Source organism: Ovis aries, chromosome 21 (assembly GCF_016772045.2).
Source record: "Ovis aries strain OAR_USU_Benz2616 breed Rambouillet chromosome 21, ARS-UI_Ramb_v3.0, whole genome shotgun sequence".
Lineage (NCBI taxonomy): Eukaryota > Metazoa > Chordata > Mammalia > Artiodactyla > Bovidae > Ovis > Ovis aries.
Window position 1 is genome coordinate 5,905,058 of NC_056074.1, and position 24,537 is coordinate 5,929,594.

General features: G+C 37.1%; 1 protein-coding gene across 1 annotated transcript in view; it reads right to left on the minus strand.

The window, feature by feature from the left end:
- Positions 1-24,537, minus strand: part of TYR (tyrosinase) — a 116,360-nt gene that overhangs the window by 60,224 nt on the left and 31,599 nt on the right. The window contains 1 exon segment of the mRNA NM_001130027.1: positions 4,773-4,920. Coding sequence (NP_001123499.1) covers positions 4,773-4,920 — 148 coding nt within the window.

Here is a 24,537-nt window from a genome sequence, read left to right on the forward strand (position 1 = left end):
AGCTGGCATAGTATCTAGAATATAGTAAAAACTTAAAATGCTTAATGAATGAATGCATTTTTAAGGAAAATGATTTGTCCTCAATCTAAGAGTAGTCAAGTCAAGCCAAATCTAGTCAAGGCTCTGGTTTTTCCAGTAGTCATGTATGGATGTGAGAGTTGGACTATAAAGAAAGCTGAGTGCTGAAGAATTGATGCTTTTGAATTGTGGTATTGGAGAAGACTTTTGAGAGTCCCTTGGACTGCAAGGAGATCCAACCAGCCCATCCCAAAGGAAATCAGTCCTGAATATTCATTGGAAAGACTGATGTTTAAGATGAAATTCCAATACTTCGACCACATGTTGCGAAGAATTGACTCATTGCAAAAGACCCCGATGCTGGGAAAGATTGAAGGCAGGAAGAGAAGGGGACGACAGAGGATGAGATGGTTGGATGGCATCCCCGACTCGATGGACATGAATTTGAGTAAACTCCAGGAGTTGGTGATGGACAGGGAGTCCTGGCCTGCTGTAGTCCATGGTGTCGCAGAGTCGGACATGAATGAGAGACCGAACTGAACTGAACTGAAGAGTAGTCAAAAGGAAAACTCATCTTTGGACTTTCCGAGAATTCTCCAATGTGGTTAAGAACATGGCTCTTTAGTAAGACTGCATTGTTTAACTCTCAGTTCTGCTCTCTGATTAGCTATATATCTTGGGACAATTACAGAACTTCTCCAACTTTCTTTTTTAAAATATAAAGTAAAGATAATAATAGAACATTGCAGACTTGTGGATTAAGTGAAATAAAACTTGTGAAGAGTTTAGAGTCGAGCCTGCGTGCGCGCATGCTCAGTCGGAAGTCGTGGACAATTTGCAATTCCGTGGACTGTAGCCCACCAGGCCCTTCTGTCTACGGAATTTTCCAGACAAGAATACTGGAGTGGGTTGCCATTTCCTCCTCCAGGGGATATTCCTGATCCAGGAATCAAACCTGCGTCTCCCAAGTCTCATGCATAGGCAGCCAGATTCTTTTTGACGGAGCCACCTGGGAACAGTGCCTAGCACATAGTAAAAACTAAATGCATATTTTCCTTCAGAATTACTGTATTAGATCCATTCTCTTATTTTTTTAAGAAAAAAAATATTAATTCATTACTTTTAAAAATTTTGGCTGAGCTGGATCTTTGTGGCTTCTTGTGGACTTTCTCTAGTTGCAGCAAGGAGGGATGATGCTCTCATTGCTGTGCATGGACTTCTCATTGCAGGGGAGCACAGGCTCTAGCGTGCAAGGGCTTCAGTAGTTATAGCTCAAGGGCTCACCAGTTGTGGCTCACCAGCTTAATTGCCCTGTGGCATGTGGGATCTTCTCTGACTGGGGATGTGTCAACTACATTGGCAGGGTGGATTCTTAAACACTGGACCACTACAGGAGTCTCATTCTCTGATTTTCTTTTCTTTTCTCTCTCTCTCTTTTTTTTTAACTTAAAGTGGTTGAAAGAATTGGAATTACTCTATGTCTTGAGAGTCCCTTGGACTGCAAGGAGATCCAACCAGTTCATCCTAAGGGAAGTCAGTCCTGAATATTCATCGGAAGGACTGATATTGAAGATGAAACTCCAATACTTTGGCCACCTGATCTCAAGAACTGACTCACTGGAAAAGACCCTGATGCTGGGAAAGACTGAAGGTGGAGGAGAAGGGGACGACAGAGGATGAGATGGTTGGATGGCACCACTGACTCAATGGACATGAGTTTGAGTAAGTTGCGGGAGTTAGTGATGGACAAGGAGGCCTGGTGTGCTGCAGTCCATGGGGTCGCAAAGAGTCAGACACGACTGAGCAACTGAACTGAACTGAACTGATGTCTTTATTTGCCCAACAATGGTACATTTTGGTGGTAACCTAATTTGTTACTGGAATCTTCTCACTTTCTCGACACATGTGCCTTGAGGCATATGTCCTTATTTTGGACCCTAAGCTTCCATTGTCTTCTTCAGTTCATGTTTCTAGCTTGTGCCTGGTTTCCATGAGGTAAGAGTTATTTTTCTGATTCTGAATATCCTTCTTGTCTTGTAGGCCTGCTGCTCTTCAGAGTTCCATTCGTGTTTCATCCTTTTTATGTAGTTTTCCAAGAATGGCTGTAATGATCGCATGAATTATAATATACTACAGTTGTTTACTTATTTGTATTTCCTACTAGATTAAGCTTTGCTAAGCCAGTGACCTTATCTCATTATTCTGTTTAGCCAATGCCAAGAACAAGGTCTAATGGTCTAGAAACATGCTAAATCTTGAAGCAAGTTTATAGCTTTGAATGATTTGTGATTTACCAGACTTACAAAAAAATATTTTTTAGCTAAAATGACTTCTCTATAGTTTCCTTTGTAGCTATGATGAAAGTAATTTGCTAAGATTTTTTCAATTATTTATTTATTTTATGCAAATTTATTACAGATCTTCTAATTACAAAGTAGATAAAATGTTGTGTGTGGGGGGAAACAGATATAATTCAAGACATGGGTCCTGCCAAAGTAGCTCAGAGATTAGTGGTAGAGACAAAGCACAATCAATAAGAAAAGCACACAATCAATAAGAATGATATAAATGATGTATTCAAAAAAGTAGAGAAAGTGATGTGAGTTAACAGATAGGAACAGGATTATGCTGGCCATTATTTTAACAACCAGCTCTCTCAGAGTGAAAGCCTTGATTTGTAGCTTTTGCCAGTTTCCTGATGTAAATACTCCTACCAATACTGGATTCTAGCTATGCTTGAGATCACCAAATGCAAAATTGTGAAAATATGTACATAATTCAACCTTGCTAGTGATTTGGGGCTGGCTCCAAAATGCCTTTGGATGGGAGAAATGGTTTTCGACAGTCATGGTCTGGTCATTCATCATGGAAGAGCTACAGATTGAAAATAGTCTTGAAGATTGTTAGAAATTAGATTAGTCATGGAAAATACATTCCAGATTTGGAGACTGGTAAAAGCAATGCATAGCAGCAGTAATGAGTGTGGAACATTCAGGCAAATGTAACTCAGCACACAGTAGGTATTCAAAAAATATGTTTATAAATAACTGAACAGTAGTAAATAAACCATCTGATTGGAAAATGCATCTCTGTACACTGAGAGCTAAGAGGACAGCTCAGATGTTGCAGCAATTCACAGGTCTCTTTCTTCATAAAGATGCTTTGCAGAGGAGATGATTGGATGACACCACTGACTCAATGGACATGAGTTTGAGCAAATTGTAGGAGATGGGGAAGGACAGGGATGCCTGGCATACTGCAGTCCATGGGGTCACAAAGAGCTGGACACAGCTGAGCAGCCATAAGATAGCATTAACAAATAATTCTAAGAAAGAAGAAAATTTTAGTTTTCAAAGGTGGGAGAGGCTTCTAAACGTTGTATATCTTCATAATAGCTTTACCTCCATTAAAAATGCCTCCAAATATTGAATTAAATTATAGCATTTTCTATATAGATCAAGGAGGGCTAGATAAAGGTCAACCATTTTCTCTCACCTGGCTTATAAATATGGAATTTGGTGGTTGGCAGGAGTCAAGAAATGTTTTTCGTAAAGGACCAGAAACTAGATGTTTTCTATTTTGTGGGCCATATGGTCTTGTTTCAACTCTGCCATTTTAGCACAAAAACAGCCATAGACAATATGTGGATGAACGATTGTGGTTGTGTTCCAATTGCATCTTATTTACAAGTAAGGTAAGGGACAGATACAGCCTAAAAGCCATAGTTTGCATGTTTCTTGCCTGGGGCATCAAGAGATCTAGGAAATTTAGGTTTCTTTAAAGTTCATGGGATGGCACCAAAGATCAAAAAAATGCCCAAAATTCACAAAGATAATATGACATAAAAATGACTCAATAAACAGGATGAGATGGTGCGAGACATCACTGACTCAATGGACATGAGTTTGAGCAGACTACTGGAGACAGTGAAGGACAAGGAAGCCTGGCATGCTGCAGCCCATCGGGTCGCAAAGAGTCACACAAGACTGAGTGACTGAACAATAGCAGAGTTTAATCCGTTTTGGTAGGATATTTCCCCAACACTATTCCTTCTGCCTTGATGTCTAGGTTTGGTGGTTTTGATGTTATTTGCTATCATAATTTTGGTACTTACATACTTTCTTGAAAACTGATCTCTGAATAAAACTTGATATGGGATATTACTTAATTCTTATAATATTAAAGTTGCCAAGAAAGCAATAAAATCTGCTTAATAATCTTCCACTCACTTCTTTGATACCATATCCATGTTCTTGGGAACATGAGGGAGGTAGAGATGGTGACAGCTTCTTCAACCACTCATCCATTGATGGACCCTTATGTTGTGCCCACATCCTGGTTATGGGAAATAATGCCGCTATGAAGGTAGGAGTGCCCTTTTTGAGTTAAGTATTTTGTTTTCTTTGGATACATTCCCAGAATTGGGACTTCTGGATCATATGCCGGTTGTATTTTTAATCCTCCATAGCATTTTCCATAATGGCTATATCAGTTTACAAATTTCACCAACACTGCGCAGGGATTCCCCTATCTCCACATCCAGGCCAGCATCTATCTCTCATCTTTTTGTTGATGGCCATTCTAACAAGCAAGAAGTACTGTTTCATTTTGGTTTTAATTTCGCATTTTTCTAATGACTAGTGTCTTTCTAATGCTGAGTGTCTTTTTATGGACCTGTTGGCTTTTTGTACATCTTCTTGACATCCACTACATTTAAAACCAACAAGCATGTAATTTATGAAGTGCCAACCAACCTGTCAACAAACGAGTGATGAAGAAGGAAGATGGGATCATTGGCAGATCCTGGTACCTGGGACATCGTTCCGTTCATGTAAATGTGCAAGGCATTGTGCATACTGCTTTGAGAGGCATCTGCTATCCCAGTAAGCGGACTAGCAAATCCTGTTGGCAAAAAGAAAATTGGAAAAAAAAAATAGTTTGTTTTAATGATTGAAAATCTAAGTGAGTTTCTCATTTGGTTTACAACTGCACTTGAAAAATAATTGCTTGATTCAAAACAACAAAGTGAATCATAAAATGCATTCTGTATTGGGATTGTTCACATTCTAGATACCCAGTGAGCATTTACTAAATCTTTGTAGAGTTGAATGGTGTTAATCTGGTCACAATGGACTGATTAGCCAGATGGAATTGGCTAAGCCAGTCTGTGTTCCATCCTTTTGCTTCTGCCTACTATTCCTCCTTTAGATCCTAAAAAGTAATAAGACCTTTTTGCAATAATCAGCATAGTCACTCTCACTTCATCCTGTACCATGACTTAAAAACAGCTGTTTCCAGCTGTTATGTGTCCTCTTACTTTCCAGTTCTGGTCGTTACTTTTAATTTTTATTTCTGATTCCAGAGAAAAATTAAAACTTGTGACCACTGACATTACAATTCATCTTTGACAGTCTGGAGGACTTCGGGTAATGTGTTTCATTTTGCAAAATATTTCAAAGTTAATTAGGACTCCATTAAATGGCTCTATTCATTGCACCAGGAATAATAATTATGATAAGAGTTATTTTTTTTCTGTATGTTAATTGAGCTAAATGCTTTCTGTGACATAAGTCCTTCAGTCTTTGCAGCAGCTCTACTGATTAGAAATTATCTCCACTGGAAAGAAGAGAAAAATGAAGCTCAGAAAAGTCCTGAGTTTTCCAAGCTTGCACAGGTAGTAGCAGAGTCAGTATTTTAACCCATATCAGTTCGACGGCAACATCTCAGCTCTTGATATTCTGTGTTCTCTCCCATACATTACCAGGGAACAGGTGAAGTATGATATCAGTTCAGTGTCCATTCAGGGAAAACACGAAAGAAAAGTAGAACTCAGATTTAAAATCAAACAAAGTGGGAGGAACAGAGTTAAACTGTAAATCAGAACCAAGCTAAAGGAAAATGCCAAGGACATATTGAATTTCAAAATTTAGCATTATCAGGAAAACAGAAACTGTGAGGTTATAATTTTATTTTAAAAGGTAGGATAGAAACAGTGCAGACAATAGGAGGCAGAGGGGAACTAGTTTCCTTTCAAACAATTGGGATTATTTTGTTGTCAGCTCCATTTTTAAAGTGTAGCTCTTTACTTTTGAATTCAATGCTTTGCGTTCTCCTGCCGCTGAGGCTGACAGTATCTCTGCCTCCTCAGCTGATGTTTTTGTCTCCTCCTTTTGAGTTTTACACTTATTCTCAGAGATAATATCGAGCCCAGCTACCTCCGGAAGCTTAGCCCAAGACCACACACTTCTCTCTCCCCTCTGGCATCGCTTGTGTATGACAACTTTTGTGATTGTGTATGTGTGTGTGCGCTCAGTTGCTCAGTCATGTCTGACTCTTTGAGACCCATGGACTGTAGCCCACCAGGCTCCTCTGTCCATGGGCTTTTCCAGGAAAGAGTACTGGAGTGCGTTGCCGTTTCTTCTCCAGGGAATCTTCCTGACCCAGGGATCGAATCCACATTTCTTGCTTGTCCTGCATTGGCAGGCGGATTCTTTACCACGAGCGCCACCTGAGAAGCCCAAGATTGTATATACACGGTTCTTAATATGTGCAGGGATTTTTCTGAAAGCTTAACATGATTATTTTCATGTAACCTTCAGAATGATTCTGCAAATTAGATATCTTCATAATCTCTGTTATGTACATTTGGATAAAGCAGTTTAGAGAGATTAGGCAAACTGTCTAAGATTAAAAAGCAAATAACAGAAGCTAAGGTTGGGGCCACAAACCTGTTTTATTCCAGAACTTAAGCTCTTAAATGCTTTGGTTTATTGCTTTTCCTATTAGTAATAAGTCATATATCATGGGGGGAATTTCTGTAGAGCAATGGTCTTTAAGCTTTTGAGTAGAACAAAATGAAAGCTTTAAAACCATCTTTTATGCATGCTCTCACATATTTTAAGTAGTTTCTAAATTGCTTTAATTATAATTGCAAACAGTTTTAGAGGAAAAATTCAGGGGTAGATATTGCAAATAGTATAAATTTTAAAATAAAAATTTTTAATCGATTTATAAAAAATGTTTCCAGTGTAATGATTTGATATTTGCCATCATCCATATCAAAAGTACCTAAATAGGCTCTTCTATTATAATCTGAAATTTTATAGGATTTCCTTTTTTTCACTAGATCTCATGTTCTTGTTCTGTTTTCCCACAGGAGTGTGCCAAAATGTTATATATTATGCTCGAAATATTTTTTAAAAATTCATCAGCCTATCATACTTTTTTTAAACAAAACTAGGTATAAAAGTTAAAATTACCTTTTAAAAACTTCATGTGACAATATAATCTAGATTGTCATTAAAAATTTTAGTAATACATATTTTATTAGAATGATGTAAGACTAAATATTTTATAAAATAAGTTATTAAAATTTTATTGAAAATTCATTTATTAACAATATTTATGAAAGATTGTTATTAAAAAGGGCTTCCCTGGTGGCTCAGACAGTACAGAATCTGCCCACAATGCAGGAGACCAGGCTCGATCCCTGGGTTGGGAAGATCCTCTGGAAAAGGGATGGCTACCCACTCCTGTATTCTTGTCTGGAGAATCCCATTGACAGAGGAGCCTGGTGGGGTGCAGTCCACGGGGTTGTAAAGAGTCAGACACAACTGAGTGACTAACATCCATTAGTTAAAAATTATTGCAGATATTTACAATACACTGCAATAGTCGTTGCTAGAAAGAATAAGGCTCAGCGTATTCAATTCTAAATTAAAAAAAAAAATCATTAGTCCTGAAAACTTTATTCTCATAAGAAACTAGTTAAATAAAATAAAAAATAATTAATAATAAAAAGATTTTTATAGGAGTTTCACTTAATTACATAGTCTTTTTCTAGTATATGTCAAAAGTGACATAGCTGATTCAGCATCAAAATAATCTAATCCATCGGTGACAACTCAAACAAAAATTCTTTGATGAAAGTAGCTATAAATGCTTTTATTTATAAAGCACTTAACTTTCAAGATACTCACTACTTTTTGTTAGAGCCATTTATTCCAGCAATGCTGGCACCAATATTCTGAGTTCTTTGCTGGTTTAGTACCTCGTATGATTTTACCCCTTCTGGGTGATAAGTATGGATATAGGCTAGAGGTATGCCTTTCTTCTGAAAAGTTGAAGGGAGATTATGCAAGGGTAGGTGGTAAAGAAGAATCTCAGGAGATTTCTCACTCAGATTCATTTTAGTAAAGTATATTTGGGAAAAAGATCTGGAAATAAATTTTCTTAAAACTCTCTGTGCCAGGTACCCTTTAAAGTGTCTCAGTGAACCTGTAGTGGTGTTTTTTAGCAATTTGAAGATACTGTTTGTAGAGAAAAGACTTTTAGAGAAGAGCTAACTGAGTTTTAATTCTACGTTTTTTTTCTGAAAGTATTACTTGTCTCAAGCTATGTTTTGTGAGGCTTGTTTTCTTCATTGGTAAAAGAGGGAATAATTAATACTCATCTCATACCCTTAGTCAGTCAGTTCAGCCACTAAGTCCTGTCTGACTCTTTGCGACCCCATGGACTGCAGCACACCAGGCCTCCCTGGCCATCACCAACACCTGGAGTTTACTCAAATTCATGTCCATTGAGTCAGTGATGCCATCCAACCATCTTATCCTCTGTCGTCCCCTTCTTCTCACGCCTGTAGTCTTTCCCAGCATCAAGGTCTTTTCCAGTGAGTCAGTTCTTCGCATCAGGTGGCCAAAGTATTGGAGTTTCAGCTTTAGTATCAGTCCTTCCAATGAATATTCAGGACTGATTTCTTTTAGGATGGACTGGTTGGATCTCCTTGCAGTCCAAGGGACTCTCAGGAGTCTTCTCCAATACCATAGTTCAAAAGCATCAGTTGTTTGCTGGAAGATTTCTGATTACAGTATCAATTTCCGTGCTTGTGATGGGTCTGTTAAGATTTTCGATTTCTTCCTGGTTCAGTTTTGGAAAATTGTACTTTTCTAAGAATTTGTCCATTTCTTCCATGTTGTCCATTTTATTGGCATACAACTGCTGATAGTAGTCTCTTATGATCCTTTGTATTTCTGTGTTGTCTGTTGTGATCTCTCCATTTTCATTTCTAATTTTATTGATTTGATTTTTCTCTTTGCTTCTTGATGAGTCTGGCTAATGGTTTGTCAAGTAATCAGAAATCTTCCAGCAAACAAAAGCCCAGGTCCAGATGGCTTCACAGCTGAATTCTACCAAAAATTTCGAGAAGAGCTAACACCTATCCTACTCAAACTCTTCCAGAAATTGCAGAGGAAGGTAAACTTCCAAACTCATTCTATGAGGCCACCATCACCCTAATACCAAAACCTGACAAAGATGTCACAAAAAAGAAAACTACAGGCCAATATCTCTGATGAACATAGATGCAAAAATCCTCAACAAAATTCTAGCAATCAGAATCCAACAACACATTAAAAAGATCATACACCATGACCAAGTGGGCTTTATCCCAGGGATGCAAGGATTCTTCAATATCTGCAAATCAATCAATGTAATTCACCACATTAACAAATTGAAAAATAAAAGCCATATGATTATCTCAATAGATGCAGAGAAGGCCTTTGACAAAATTCAACATCCATTTATGATAAAAACTCTCCAGAAAGCAGGAATAGAAGGAACATACCTCAACATAATAAAAGCTATCTATGACAAACCCACAGCAAACATTATCCTCAATGGTGAAAAATTGAAAGCATTTCCCTAAAGTCAGGAACAAGACAAGGGTGTCCACTTTCACCGCTACTATTCAACATAGTTCTGGAAGTTTTGGCCACAGCAATCAGAGCAGAAAAAGAAATAAAAGGAATCCAAATTGGAAAAGAAGTAAAACTCACTGTTTGCAGATGACATGATCCTCTACATGGAAAACCCTAAAGACTCCACCAGAAAATTACTAGAGCTCATCAATGAATATAGTAAAGTTGCAGGATATAAAATCAACACACAGAAATCCCTTGCATTCCTATACACGAATAATGAGAAAGTAGAAAAGAAATTAAGGAAACAATTCCATTCACCATTGCAACGAAAAGAATAAAATACTTAGGAATATATCTACCTAAAGAAACTAAAGACCTATATATAGAAAACTATAAAACACTGATGAAAGAAATCAAAGAGGACACTAATAGATGGAGAAATATACCATGTTCATGGATTGGAAGAATCAATATAGTGAAAATGAGTATACTACCCAAAGCAATTTACAAATTCAATGCAATCCCTATCAAGCTACCAGCCACATTTTCACAGAACTAGAACAAATAATTTCAAGATTTGTATGGAAATACAAAAACCTCGAATAGCCAAAAGCAATCTTGAGAAAGAAGAATGGAACTGGAGGAATCAACTTGCCTGACTTCAGGCTCTACTACAAAGCCACAGTCATCAAGACAGTATGGTACTGGCACAAAGACAGACATATAGATCAATGGAACAAAATAGAAAGCCCAGAGATAAATCCACACACATATGGACACCTTATCTTTGACAAAGGAGGCAAGAATATACAATGGAGTAAAGACAATCTCTTTAACAAATGGTGCTGGGAAAACTGGTCAACCACTTGTAAAAGAATGAAACTAGATCACTTTCTAACACCGCACACAAAATAAACTCAAAATGGATTAAAGATCTAAATGTAAGATCAGAAACTATAAAACTCCTAGAGGAGAACATAGGCAAAACACTCTCAGACATAAATCACAGCAGGATCCTCTATGATCCACCTCCCAGAATTCTGGAAATAAAAGCAAAATAAACAAATGGGATCTAATTAAAATTAAAAGCTTCTGCACAACAAAGGAAAATATAAGCAAGGTGAAAAGACAGCCTTCGGAATGGGAGAAAATAATAGCAAATGAAGCAACTGACAAACAACTAATCTCAAAAATATACAAGCAACTTCTGCAGCTCAACTCCAGAAAATAAACGACCCAATCAAAAAATGGGCCAAAGAACTAAATAGACATTTCTCCAAAGAAGACATACGGATGGCTAACAAACACATGAAAAGATGCTCAACATCACTCATTATTAGAGAAATGCAAATCAAAACCACAATGAGGTACCACTTCACACCAGTCAGAATGGCTGCGATCCAAAAATCTGCAAGCAATAAATGCTGGAGAGGGTGTGGAGAAAGGAACCCTCCTACACTGTTGGTGGGAATGCAAACTAGTACAGCCACTATGGAAAACAGTGTGGAGATTCCTTAAAAATTGCAAATAGAACTACCTTATGACCCAGCAATCCCACTTCTGGGCATACACACCGAGGAAACCAGAATTGAAAGAGACACATGTACCCCAATGTTCATCGCAGCACTGTTTATAATAGCCAGGACATGGAAACAACCTAGATGTCCATCAGCAGATGAATGGATAAGAAAGCTTTGATACATATACACAATGGAGTATTACTCAGCCGTTAAAAGAATTCATTTGAATCAGTTCTGATGAGATGGATGAAACTGGAGCCGATTATACAGAGTGAAGTAAGCCAGAAAGAAAAACACCAATACAGTATACTAACACATATATATGGAATTTAGGAAGATGGCAATGACGACCCTGTATGCAAGACAGGGAAAGAGACACAGATGTGTATAACGGACTTTTGGACTCAGAGGAGAGGGAGAGGTGGGATGATTTGGGAGAATGACATTCTAACATGTATACTATCATGTGAATTGAATCGCCAGTCTATGTCTGACGCAGGATGCAGCATGCTTGGGGCTGGTGCATGGGGATGACCCAGAAAGATGTTATGGGGAGGGAGGTGGGAGGGGGTTCATGTTTGGGAATGCATGTAAGAATTAAAGATTTTAAAATTTAAAAAATAAAAACTAAAAAAAAAATAAAAAAAAATAAAATAAAACGCAAAAAAAAAAAAAAAGCATCAGTTGGTCTGTGCTCATCTTTCTTTATATTCCAACTCTGACATCTATACATGACTACTGGAAAAACCATAGCTTTGACTAGACGGACATTTGTCGGCAAAGTAATGTCTCTACTTTTGAATATGCTGTCTGGGTTGGTCATAGCTTTTCTTCCAAGGAGCAAGCGTTTTTTAATTTCATGGCTGCACTCACCATCTGCAGTGATTTTGGAGCCCAAACACTAAAGTCTCTCACTGTTTCCATTGTTTCCCCATCTATTTGTCTATTTATAAAACAATTTCTCTCACTATTATAGCAAGTGTGATACAATTAATATAGAATCTAGCACAAGACAAATGCTTCCTGAATAGTACCTATCATTTCTATAAGTTTGCTGCATCTGATAAACCGGTGCCTATCCAGAGAGCTGCTAACCAAGAATATGGGCCACTCCAACTGCAGAAAAACTGCTTTTGCCACAAATTTCCACCTTAAGGATCCATACCAGCACCAGACACTTCTTGACTCGACCCCATGAACTGTAGCCTGTCAGGCTCCTCTGTCCCTGGGGTTTATCAGGCAAGAGTACTGGAGTGGGTTGCCATTTCCTTCTCCAGGGGATCTTCCTGACCCAGGGATGAGACCCATGTCTCTTACACCTCCTGCATTGGCTGAAGATTCTTTACCACTAGCACCACTTGGGAAACCCCTCCTAAACTCGATTTTTCTACAAAAGCCTGCCTGCTTGCCCTCAGCCAACAATAGATGTGTCAGGGTGATCCTGAAAACTAGATTGCTATTCTAAGCATGTTTTCAGCTAGGCTAGAGTTTCTTTCTTTCTTTCTTTCTTTCTTTTGCTAGCTTGCCAGATGATGCATCTAGGAAGGTCTCCAATGTTCTTATGAAGGGTATTTGAATGAGAAGCACATGGGGTTTGTCAGAATATATTGTGTTATGTGCTCAGAAATAGTTCAAAGGTATAGGTTGGACAAACACCCAACCTCTTTGTGATAAATACCAAATTGTTAATACAGACAGTCTGATTATATTAACAATTTTAAATGGACTATGTGTATCTAATCTCTTAAAATAGGACTGGAAAGTCCTCTGAAACAGAGACCAAAGATGTTGCTTTGATTTTCCATAGTCAGAAACAGAACCTTGCACATCTTTGTATTTAAAAGAAAATATAAAATATTTCTCAACATATATATGTATATATATGCAGATACATATATATGTATATACATACACATATACATATATATACATATATACATATATATGTTGAGAAATATTTTACATATGTATACATATATACATTTCTGACGCAGGATACAGCATGCTTGGGGCTGGTGCATGGGGATGACCCAGAGAGATGTTATGGGGAGGGAGGTGGGAGGGGGGTTCATGTTTGGGGATGCATGTAAGAATTAAAGATTTTAAAATTTTAAAAATAAAAAACTAAAAAAAAATAAATAAAAATAAAAAATAAAAAAATAAATACAAAAAAATGTATACATATATACAGATATATATGTATATATGTGTGTGTTTGTATACACACAGATGGAATAGTATTCCAGCCCCCAAAATGAGAGAACATTTGCCATTTGCAGCAACATGGATGGACTTGGAGAGCATTACGCTAAGTGAAATAAGTCAGATAGAGAAAGCCAAATGCTGTATAATATCACTTATATGTGGAATCTAAAAAATACACCAAACTAGTGAGTATAACAAAAAAGGAGCAGACTCACATATATGGAGAAGAATTTAAAAACTATCAGTGAGGAGAGAAGGGGGGCAGGGCCGGTATAGGCATAGATGAATAAGTATGAACTATTAGGTGTAAAATAAGCTACAAGGATATATTGTACAAGACAGGGAATATAGCCAATACTTTATAATAACTATAAATGAAAGATAACCTTTGAAAATTGTGAATCAGTATGTTGTACACCCGTAATTTATATAATATTATATGGTAACTATACATCAATTTTTTTTAAAGTCTTAAAAATACTTCTCAATTCTTCACTGATACCATCCTGTAAAGATCAGGAAGAGGAAAAATAACATTTCTCTCCATAAAATCTACAAGGGACCTTTAAAGAGCTCTATGCTCCTACTTAAGTGACCAAATAAAGAGAATGTCATAGATGTAAATAACATAAAATGTGAATAAATTATTTTCTATTTTAGTTCTTCACACAATTCATTTTTTGCCTGGTGAATCACCTTGAAAAAATAGAAAACACCATCAGTAGTTTCTCTTGCCAAGATTTTATTCCCTTTTGGAAGAGCGAGTCCAAGAGGGATTCTAGTCTATAGATCAAACTTTTCAAATGTCTTTCATGTACATGATCTCATTTGAATCCCAGGGGTGAATATTATCACTGTCCCAAGTTTCCAGATGGGAAGACATAACAGAAGTTAAAAAACACACTTAAATTCAAGCTAGAAACCGAGGCAATCAAGGAATTGACTATGGCTCTGACTGATTTCAAATCCCATGCTCTTTTCTACACACTAAACTGGGGTAGAGTTCATACTGACTTGCTGACACACCTTGAAACCTTTTATTATGCACTATGAGATGAATTTAGTGACTTGCTATTTTCATCCGTTGACTATCATCAGCAAGGTGCAGAGTGCATTATTGCCTCTCTCTTGTCCAAGGGTTCCTCACGATGGAAAGTCTAATAAGCCAGCAGGGACCTTGTTAGCAGTCACAAATGCCAAAATGGCTCGAAGTTCTTTGTGAAGGGCAGTGACAGTTGCCCAAATTACTCTGTTATGCCTTCAACTCTGCGTGCTACATTCCTATGGGAAATTAATAAACACAGTTTCAGACTGATGATAACAATAGGAAATTTCAGCTTGTCACTCCATCTATCTTTCTCTTTTGTTTCTTCCCCAATAGCACTCTGGAGAGTTTTTGTGTTTGTTCGCTTGTTTTTTAATATTGATGCCGATCTCTGAGCCCTGGAAGTTCAGATTTAATTGGTACAGAGTGGAGCTCAGGCACTTGGAGTTTTAAAACACCCCAGGTGGTTCTAATGTGCAAACAGGGTTGAAATTCAATGATTTAGGCAAAATTGCTCTCTAACCTCTACACTTGAACTCACACTTTAAAAACTTTACCTCCAAATATATTATTTTCTTCACCTAAAATATTTTGCTCCTATATTGTGACAGTCTAAAAATGCTTCTGTCTTTATTTTTTTTTTATTTTAAAATCTTTAATTCTTACATGCATTCCCAAACATGAACCCCCCTCCCACCTCCCTCCCCATAACATCTTTCTGGGTCATCCCCATGCACCAGCCCCAAGCATGCTGCATCCTGCGTCAGACATAGACTGGCGATTCAATTCACATGATAGTATACATGTTAGAATGTCATTCTCCCAAATCATCCCACCCTCTCCCTCTCCCTCTGAGTCCAAAAGTCCGTTATACACATCTGTGTCTCTTTCCCTGTCTTGCATACAGGGTCGTCATTGCTATCTTCCTAAATTCCATATATATATGTGTTAGTATACTGTATTGGTGTTTTTCTTTCTGGCTTACTTCACTCTGTATAATCGGCTCCAGTTTCATCCATCTCATCAGAACTGATTCAAATGAATTCTTTTTAACGGCTGAGTAATACTCCATTGTGTATATGTACCACAGCTTTCTTATCCATTCATCTGCTGATGGACATCTAGGTTGTTTCCATGTCCTGGCTATTATAAACAGTGCTGCGATGAACATTGGGGTAGAATGAAACTAGATCACTTTCTAACACCGCACACAAAAATAAACTCAAAATGGATTAAAGATCTAAATGTAAGATCAGAAACTATAAAACTCCTAGAGGAGAACATAGGCAAAACACTCTCAGACATAAATCACAGCAGGATCCTCTATGATCCACCTCCCAGAATTCTGGAAATAAAAGCAAAAATAAACAAATGGGATCTAATTAAAATTAAAAGCTTCTGCACAACAAAGGAAAATATAAGCAAGGTGAAAAGACAGCCTTCTGAATGGGAGAAAATAATAGCAAATGAAGCAACTGACAAACAACTAATCTCAAAAATATACAAGCAACTTATGCAGCTCAACTCCAGAAAAATAAACGACCCAATCAAAAAATGGGCCAAAGAACTAAATAGACATTTCTCCAAAGAAGACATACGGATGGCTAACAAACACATGAAAAGATGCTCAACATCACTCATTATTAGAGAAATGCAAATCAAAACCACAATGAGGTACCACTTCACACCAGTCAGAATGGCTGCGATCCAAAAATCTGCAAGCAATAAATGCTGGAGAGGGTGTGGAGAAAAGGGAACCCTCCTACACTGTTGGTGGGAATGCAAACTAGTACAGCCACTATGGAGAACAGTGTGGAGATTCCTTAAAAAATTGCAAATAGAACTACCTTATGACCCAGCAATCCCACTTCTGGGCATACACACCGAGGAAACCAGAATTGAAAGAGACACATGTACCCCAATGTTCATTGCTTCTGTCTTTAAAAGTCCACATCATGAACTTCTACCTTGAAATATTTTCATATTGATAACTGCTCCAATGTGTACCCATGAAAATGATGTTTTAAAAAATTGAGCAACTGCTACAAAGCAGGCACTAGGTAGGCATTTTCACATGTATTACCTAATTCAGCATACTCCTTTCTAGGAAGCTGGGCTATAAATGTTACATTTTATCATGCCTGTCAGAGTCTAAAATGTGAAAAAATACATGGTTAAATTTTTAGAACAGAGTACACTGAATTTATTTAATTTTAAGTGCTTCTTTAACCTATTTTAACATTTCATAGAGTTTCAGGGATATAACTGGAGGAAAAAACCAAACAGAAGATAGAAAAATGTACATTGATGCATATTAAGATCAAAGAGAAGGGACAGTTGACAGCAACCCCCCTCCCCTCAGCTATATTCCAATTCACTCTCCTGATGCAGCTTTCTTCTGGAACTATGAAGTACATAGCCTCACAGGTTGCACACAAAGATTTTACGAGGTTGTATTTCATGGTTGAGTACTTTTCAAAAGTTTATAATTTAGATGACTTGCAGCAGAAATATAATACTGTAGATTAAAAAGGATCCTTGGATCTATGCAAGTCCCTAGTTCCAATAAAGCATTAACTTTCATTCCAACTTCAAGGTTTCTTACACAAAGTGCTAGCTCTACAGTCATGGATATAATTAATTAGTATTTATGTTTATTAGAAAATATTTTTAATTTGACTCAGGAAGTCTCTTCAACTATGGGAAACAAAGCAATGAAGCAAACACGGTTGTGGGTGACTATTTACCGTGTAATTATTAGATGGCAGTTAAAAGGTTCAGATGGTGCAGAATCCACCTGCAATGCAGGAGACCCTGGTTTGATTCCTGGGTCAGAAAGTTCCTCTGGAGAAGGGATAGGCTACCCACTCCAGTATTCTTGGGCTTCCCTGGCGGCTCAATCGGCAAAGAATCTGCCTGCAGTGGGGAGGCCTGGGTTTGATCCATGCATTGGGAAGATCCCCTGGAGGAGGGCATGGCAACCCACTACAGTATTCTTGCCTGGAGAATCCCCATGGACAGAGGGGCCTGGAGGGCTATATACAGTCCATGGGGTCTCAGAGAGTTAGACATGACTGAGAGATACAGCATACACAGCATAAAAGGTCACAAATGATCCACAAATTATGTAAATTTCTTAGAAATGCAAACACTCAAACCCTACCAAAAACTGTGAATCAGAAAGTCACTGGGATTCACCATTTGTGTTAAAAAGTCTTTCCCGTGGTTCTTAGGCACACTAAGTCTGCATTAGAGAACTGCTGCTCTAATTTTCATCACTTGCCCAAAGACAATGGTGAAACCAGTCAAAATTATAGTCACCTCCATGAGCTCAATAAAGAAAGTAGAATTATTTCCCGTGTTATCACTTGAAATTGTTTATTTTAAATATCAGACTGATTTCTCCTCTTGGTAACACCAATGTTCATGTGTGTATATATACACTTGTGTGTGTATGCAAAGAAAACGACATGGAATCCTTTTGTTTATATACATATTTACACAGTAGACATGTGATTTACATTATCCAGTGATTTTTTCAACAATTCTTAGACCTTATCTCCAGTTTATAAACATATCTATAAAATTTTCTTACACATTAATCATAATGGTTCATTCTTCATTTATAATTTGTCTGAAGGTTGTTTTAAGGTAAAATTTTAAATGGCATTCCATTATTCGTGTATAGGAATGCAAGGGATTTCTGTGTGTTGATTTTATATCCTGCAACTTTACTGTATTCATTGATTAGCTCTAGTAATTTTCTGGTGGAGTCTTTAGGGTTTTCCATGTAGAGGATCATGTCATCTGCAAACAGTGAGAGTTTTACTTCTTCTTTTCCAATTTGGATTCCTTTTATTTCTTTTTCTGCTCTGATTGCTGTGGCCAAAAACTACAGTAAAGTTGCAGGATATAAAATCAACACACAGAAATCCCCTGCATTCCTATACACGAATAATGAGAAAGTAGAAAAGAAATTAAGGAAACAATTCCATTCACCACTGCAACGAAAAGAATAAAATACTTAGGAATATATCTACCTAAAGAAACTAAAGACCTATATATAGAAAACTATAAAACACTGATGAAAGAAATCAAAGAGGACATTAATAGATGGAGAAATATACCATGTTCATGGATCGGAAGAATCAATATAGTGAAAATGAGTATACTACCCAAAGCAATTTACAAATTCAATGCAATCCCTATCAAGCTACCAGCCATATTTTTCACAGACCTAGAACAAATAATTTCAAGATTTGTATGGAAATACAGAACACCTTGAATTGCCAAAGCAATCTTGAGAAAGAAGAATGGAACTGGAGGAATCAACTTGCCTGACTTCAGGCTCTACTACAAAGCCACAGTCATCAAAACAGTATGGTACTGGCACAAAGACAGACATATAGATCAATGGAACAACATAGAAAGCCCAGAGATAAATCCACACACATATGGACACCTTATCTTTGACAAAGGAGGCAAGAATATACAATGGAGTAAAGACAATCTCTTTAACAAGTGGTGCTGGGAAAATTGGTCAACCACTTGTAAAAGAATGAAACTAGATCACTTTCTAACACTGCACACAAAAATAAACTCAAAATGGATTAAAGATCTAAATGTAAGACCAGAAACTATAAAACTCCTAGAGGAGAACATAGGCAAAACACTCTCAGACATAAATCACAGCAGGATCCTCTATGATCCACCTCCCAGAATTCTGGAAATAAAAGCAAAAATAAACAAATGGGATCTAATTAAAATTAAAAGCTTCTGCACAACAAAGGAAAACTATAAGCAAGGTGAAAAGACAGCCTTCTGAATGGGAGAAAATAATAGCAAATGAAGCAACTGACAAACAACTAATCTCAAAAATATACAAGCAACTTATGCAGCTCAATTCCAGAAAATAGACATTTCTCCAAAGAAGACGTATGTATGGCTAACAAACACATGAAAAGATGCTCAACATCACTCATTATCAGAGAAATGCAAATTAAAACCACAATGAGGTACCACTTCACACCAGTCAGAATGGCTGCGATCCAAAAATCTGCAAGCAATAAATGCTGGAAAGGGTGTGGAGAAAGGGAACCCTCCTACACTGTTGGTGGGAATGCAAACTAGTACAGCCACTATGGAGAACAGTGTGGAGATTCCTTAAAAAATTGCAAATAGAACTACCGTATGACCCAGCAATCCCACTGCTGGGCATACACACCGAGGAAACCAAAATTGAAAGAGACACATGTACCCCAATGTTCATCGCAGCACTGTTTATAATAGCCAGGACATGGAAACAACCTAGATGTCCATCAGCAGATGAATGGATAAGAAAGCTGTGGTACATATACACAATGGAGTATTACTCAGCCGTTGAAAAGAATTCATTTGAATCAGTTCTGATGAGATGGCTGAAACTGGAGCCGATTATACAGAGTGAAGTAAGCCAGAAAGAAAAACACCAATACAGTATACTAACACATATATATGGAATTTAGAAAGATGGCAATGACGACCCTGTATGCAAGATAGGAAAAAAGACACAGATGTGTATAATGGACTTTTGGACTCAGAGGGAGAGGGAGAGGGTGGGATGATTTGGGAGAATGGCATTCCAACATGTATACTATCATGTAAGAATTGAATCGCCAGTCTATGTCTGACGCAGGATACAGCATGCTTGGGGCTGGTGCATGGGGATGACCCACAGAGATGTTATGGGGAGGGAGGTGGGAGGGGGGTTCATGTTTGGGAACTCATGTAAGAATTAAAGATTTTAAAATTAAAAAAATAAAAAACTAAAAATAAAAAAAATTTAAAAAAAATAAATGACATTCCATATTCTTAGTCTTGTGTATTCAGGAAAACTCACTAAATGGCACAGACTGAATCAAGCAAACATCTTATAGGCAAAGTGTTATTCAAGCTGCCTTCTCTTCCTTGTTCTTACTTATAACTGAATTGGTAGTACCTCCTACAGCTGGTACACTTCATTAGGTGTGATAAGTCTTTTATATACATTAATGTAAATGCTAACTATTTTTGAAGCAAAGGTCGAGTCCCAACCATCTTAGTCTCTGTTTCTCACAGTCTATTCTGATTTTAGCACTGAAAGTCCTGGGTCCTATGTAGAGCCAGATTTATAGGCATGCAACTGAGTGTTCCTCACCCAAACCTATCCATATCTGGTTTAATGCTTTGCGGTTGCTATCTTGAAATTTTCAATAATTTTGGAATGAACTGCTTCATGTTTTTATTTTGTGATATATTCTGGAAATTATATAGCTCATTTTAATTCTGGAAAACCCCATAGTCTTGGGCAAACAAGGATGGTTAGTCACACTGCAAAATTTCTATATATAATATTCCTTCATCAGCTTGATTTGATAGGGCATTTCTATCATACAGAAGTCTATTAAATCATTTAAATGTATCCTACAAGTTCATTTATGTCTTTGCTTTTTAATTAGATAAGATCATTTAATGATACTTTCATATGCAAGTCACAGATTGTCATTCTATTTATAATTTTCTGTATAACATATTTGCATAACATGTTAGAGTTCATAAAGCATATTTTTTTCACTTGACATTCCCAGTAATGTACTAGAAAAATATTAACCTGATCTCAGAGGAAAAATGAGGGTGGTAGTGAAGAATATATAGACTTGTACTGTCTGTCAATTTCCATAATGTGAACAGTCCCATGATTGTTTCTTTCAAAGTACCAACTGGGTCTCATTGAGTAAAGGGTTGGGAAAAGATATTGTCAATTTTCAAAGCAGATATGAATTAGCACACCCTTGTATGTTCCTCACATAAAGTAGAGTAAAGCTCAGTAAAATAAGCATTTGCTTATTTTACAAATAAATTTAATGAGATTGAAAATCTAGATGACACATTAAAAGTCGCATGTCTTCTGAACAGCTAATTCCAAAATTGTATCAATCATCTCATTTCAAATCCCATGTCTTCCCCTTATATCATTCTGTTTTTCTTCTCTTTTGTATCTATCTTGTATATATCTAACTTGTATATAAGAGTTATTGCTATGAATGTGTAAGAGATACATATGCACAGATGAAAAAAAATTAACATCAAATATAGTTAGGTGCCGCTAGTGGTAAAGAACCCACTTGCCAATGCAGGAGACGTAAGAGACGAGACATGGGTTCAATTTCTAGGTTGGAAAATACCCCGGAGAAGGAAATGGCAACCCACTCCAGGATTCTTGCCTGGAGAATACCATGGAGAGAAGAGGCTGGTGGGCTACAGCCCGTGAGGTTGCACAAGAGTCAGATATGACTGAAGCAACTTAGCACACAAAGTTAGCCACAGGGAAGAATAATTAGTAAAGATTCTATTTATATTAAGGGTAATTATTTTTAAGATGCTCTGATTAAAATCACTTGAAAATGTTTGAATTTTTTCATAGGTGTACTTGCATTCATCAACCTTCAATTTAAAATAGAGTCTTCCCTAGGCTAACAAATTACAAAGCCTCATCTTCATAGTTTAATTATAAATGGAAATATAATTCATATCTTTGTTATGACTTAATTACCACTTGGCAACAGATTATTGCTTTGACTATGCTCTCAACTACTGTGTAGTAGACTGTTTTATTACATACTTATGAAACAATCCTCACAGTAACTCTGTAAAGAGGATACAATTGAAGCAACTTTCAGGTGGTGAAACTAATGCTTAGAAAGGTTCACTGGTTTATCCAAGGTCATTCAACTGGTAAGTGGTGAAGCCAGAATTTGGGCTAGTGATCTATCAGATTTCTGCTCTCATTCTGTTATACTTCCTTACTTGGTGTAGATTTATTAATTGTATTGAAATATAAATACATTGCTGCCATCTATGGGGTTGCACAGAGTTGGACACAACTGAAGCGACTTAGCAGCAGCAGCAGCAGCAGCATAAATACATTAAGATGACAACAGATCTTTTTTTCTAGTTAAAATAATACGCTTAATTCTTCTAAAGGAATTCCCTTAATTCTGTTTATGAAAAAAGTTGGGAAAAAAAAAAAAACACAAAGCATCAAGGACTTCCCTGGGGGTCCAGTTGCTTTGGTCTTCACCTTCCGATGCAGGTGTTGTATTCGACCCCTGGTAAGGGAGCTAAGATACCACATGCCTCGCAGCCAAAAAACCAAAACAGAAAACAGAAGCAATATTGTAACACATTCAATACCGACTTTAGAAATGTCCCACGTTAAAAAAAAAATCTTAAAAAACAAACCAAAAAACACAGGGTATCGTATCCAGCCCAGTTTTCTATAAAATACTCTTTCAGCATAGAGAAAGCCCTTGATATTATGGATATTCCCACTCTCTTTTCGATGAGTACCTTAAAAGCTTTGTATCATAGAACTTCAAAGGCATCTAGTCAGTTGAATCAATCATATTCTTGTCACAAAACACAGATAAGTTTGAAATTATTTGGTAATGCCACCAATCTACAAGGTCAGATGTTTATCCAGTGTTTGGCTCTGTCAAATGCAATTCCCTTACTGAATGTCAAACGTTTGTAGACTATATTTTTCCTCCTTTTCCCTTAGTATTCATTGTCACTTGCTGCTGTTGTCAATTCCTCTTCCATCACCCCACGCCATCCATCAGCTTCCTAGACATTTGCTCTTTTCCTTTCTGCTTTTCTTTTTAGCCATGCAGGATCCTAGTTCTTATTATAGAGGGCTGTCAAACAGCATCAATACCATGCAAAGCCATATCAGAGTGCAAGGTGAAAAGAAAAATCAGTAATACTGAATCTGTCTTTATTTAAATTTTTGGTATTTCATTTTTTAAAAGTTTCTAGAGATATAACTCCATCTCAAAGATGGCTTTTATGACTCTTTCTAAGTAGAAAGTACTATCATTTTGCTCCAAGTTGGATATCAGCTCAGCTTAGATCTTATATATAATGTTTCTGAAATATATAATATATAATGTTTTTGAAACATTTTTTGTCCACTGGAGGTCTCAAATATTGGTCTATTCCATTGTTTAGAATTTACTTTCTAAATGGAGTTAAAAAATAGACTAAGCAGTGACTTTATCACTTAATGAAATTTTTCCATTAATAGATAACCATTTACAGATACCTGTAAAGATCATGTAAATTTTACAACGATGTATGAGGTAGGTATTGTGATTTTCCTTACTTTGTAAATGAAGGAATTCAAGTCAAGACAATGACCAAAGGTCAACTAATTAGTAAGTAATAGTATTAGGATTTTAACCCAGGTAATCTGTTAACCACTGGAGAAGGAAATGGCAGCCCACTCCAGTGTTCTTGCCTGGAGAATCCCAGGGACAGGGGAGCCTGGTGGGCTGCCGTCTATGGGGGCACACAGAGTCGGACACGACTGAAGCGACTTAGCAGCAGCAATCTGTTAACCAGGTTTCCCCAGTGGTTGAGTGGTAAAGAATTTGCCTGCCAATGCAGGAAATGGCAACCCACTCCAGTATTCTTGCCTGGGAAATCCCATGGACAGAGGAGCCTGGTCCTCTAAGTGTTGGATACAACTTAGTGACTAAACAACAACAACAAATCTGTTAACCACAACTTTATGTTTCCTATTAAACTCTATTTGGAAGACTTGGGGATATGACCTACCCTGGTGATGGTCTAACTTTACTACCTATTAGCTGCATAACCTTGTCAAGTTAAATTCTCTGAATCTCAGTCCTTCATCTATGAGTGTAATAATGAATACGGTATTAGTCATTTGAAAGGAGTAATTAAGATAATGGATGTGAAAGGCTGTTAGGAACTGAAAATGTAGGGCTACATTGATGTCAGCAGTGGTTTTTAATTACAAGGGACTCTAGGAATTTGCGAGACTATTTTTTAGCAGACTGAAAAAATTTGTGTTTTTTCCCTTTTTTTCCTTTGAACTTTACCTGACGTTCCAGCTCATCTTTGAGGATATCAGATCCTCAGAGTTTCTCTGACAATAAACACTTGTTTAGGTCCCCTCTATTTAATAACACTCATAATTCCCCCATTTTAGTCATTTATTTTCTTTAGA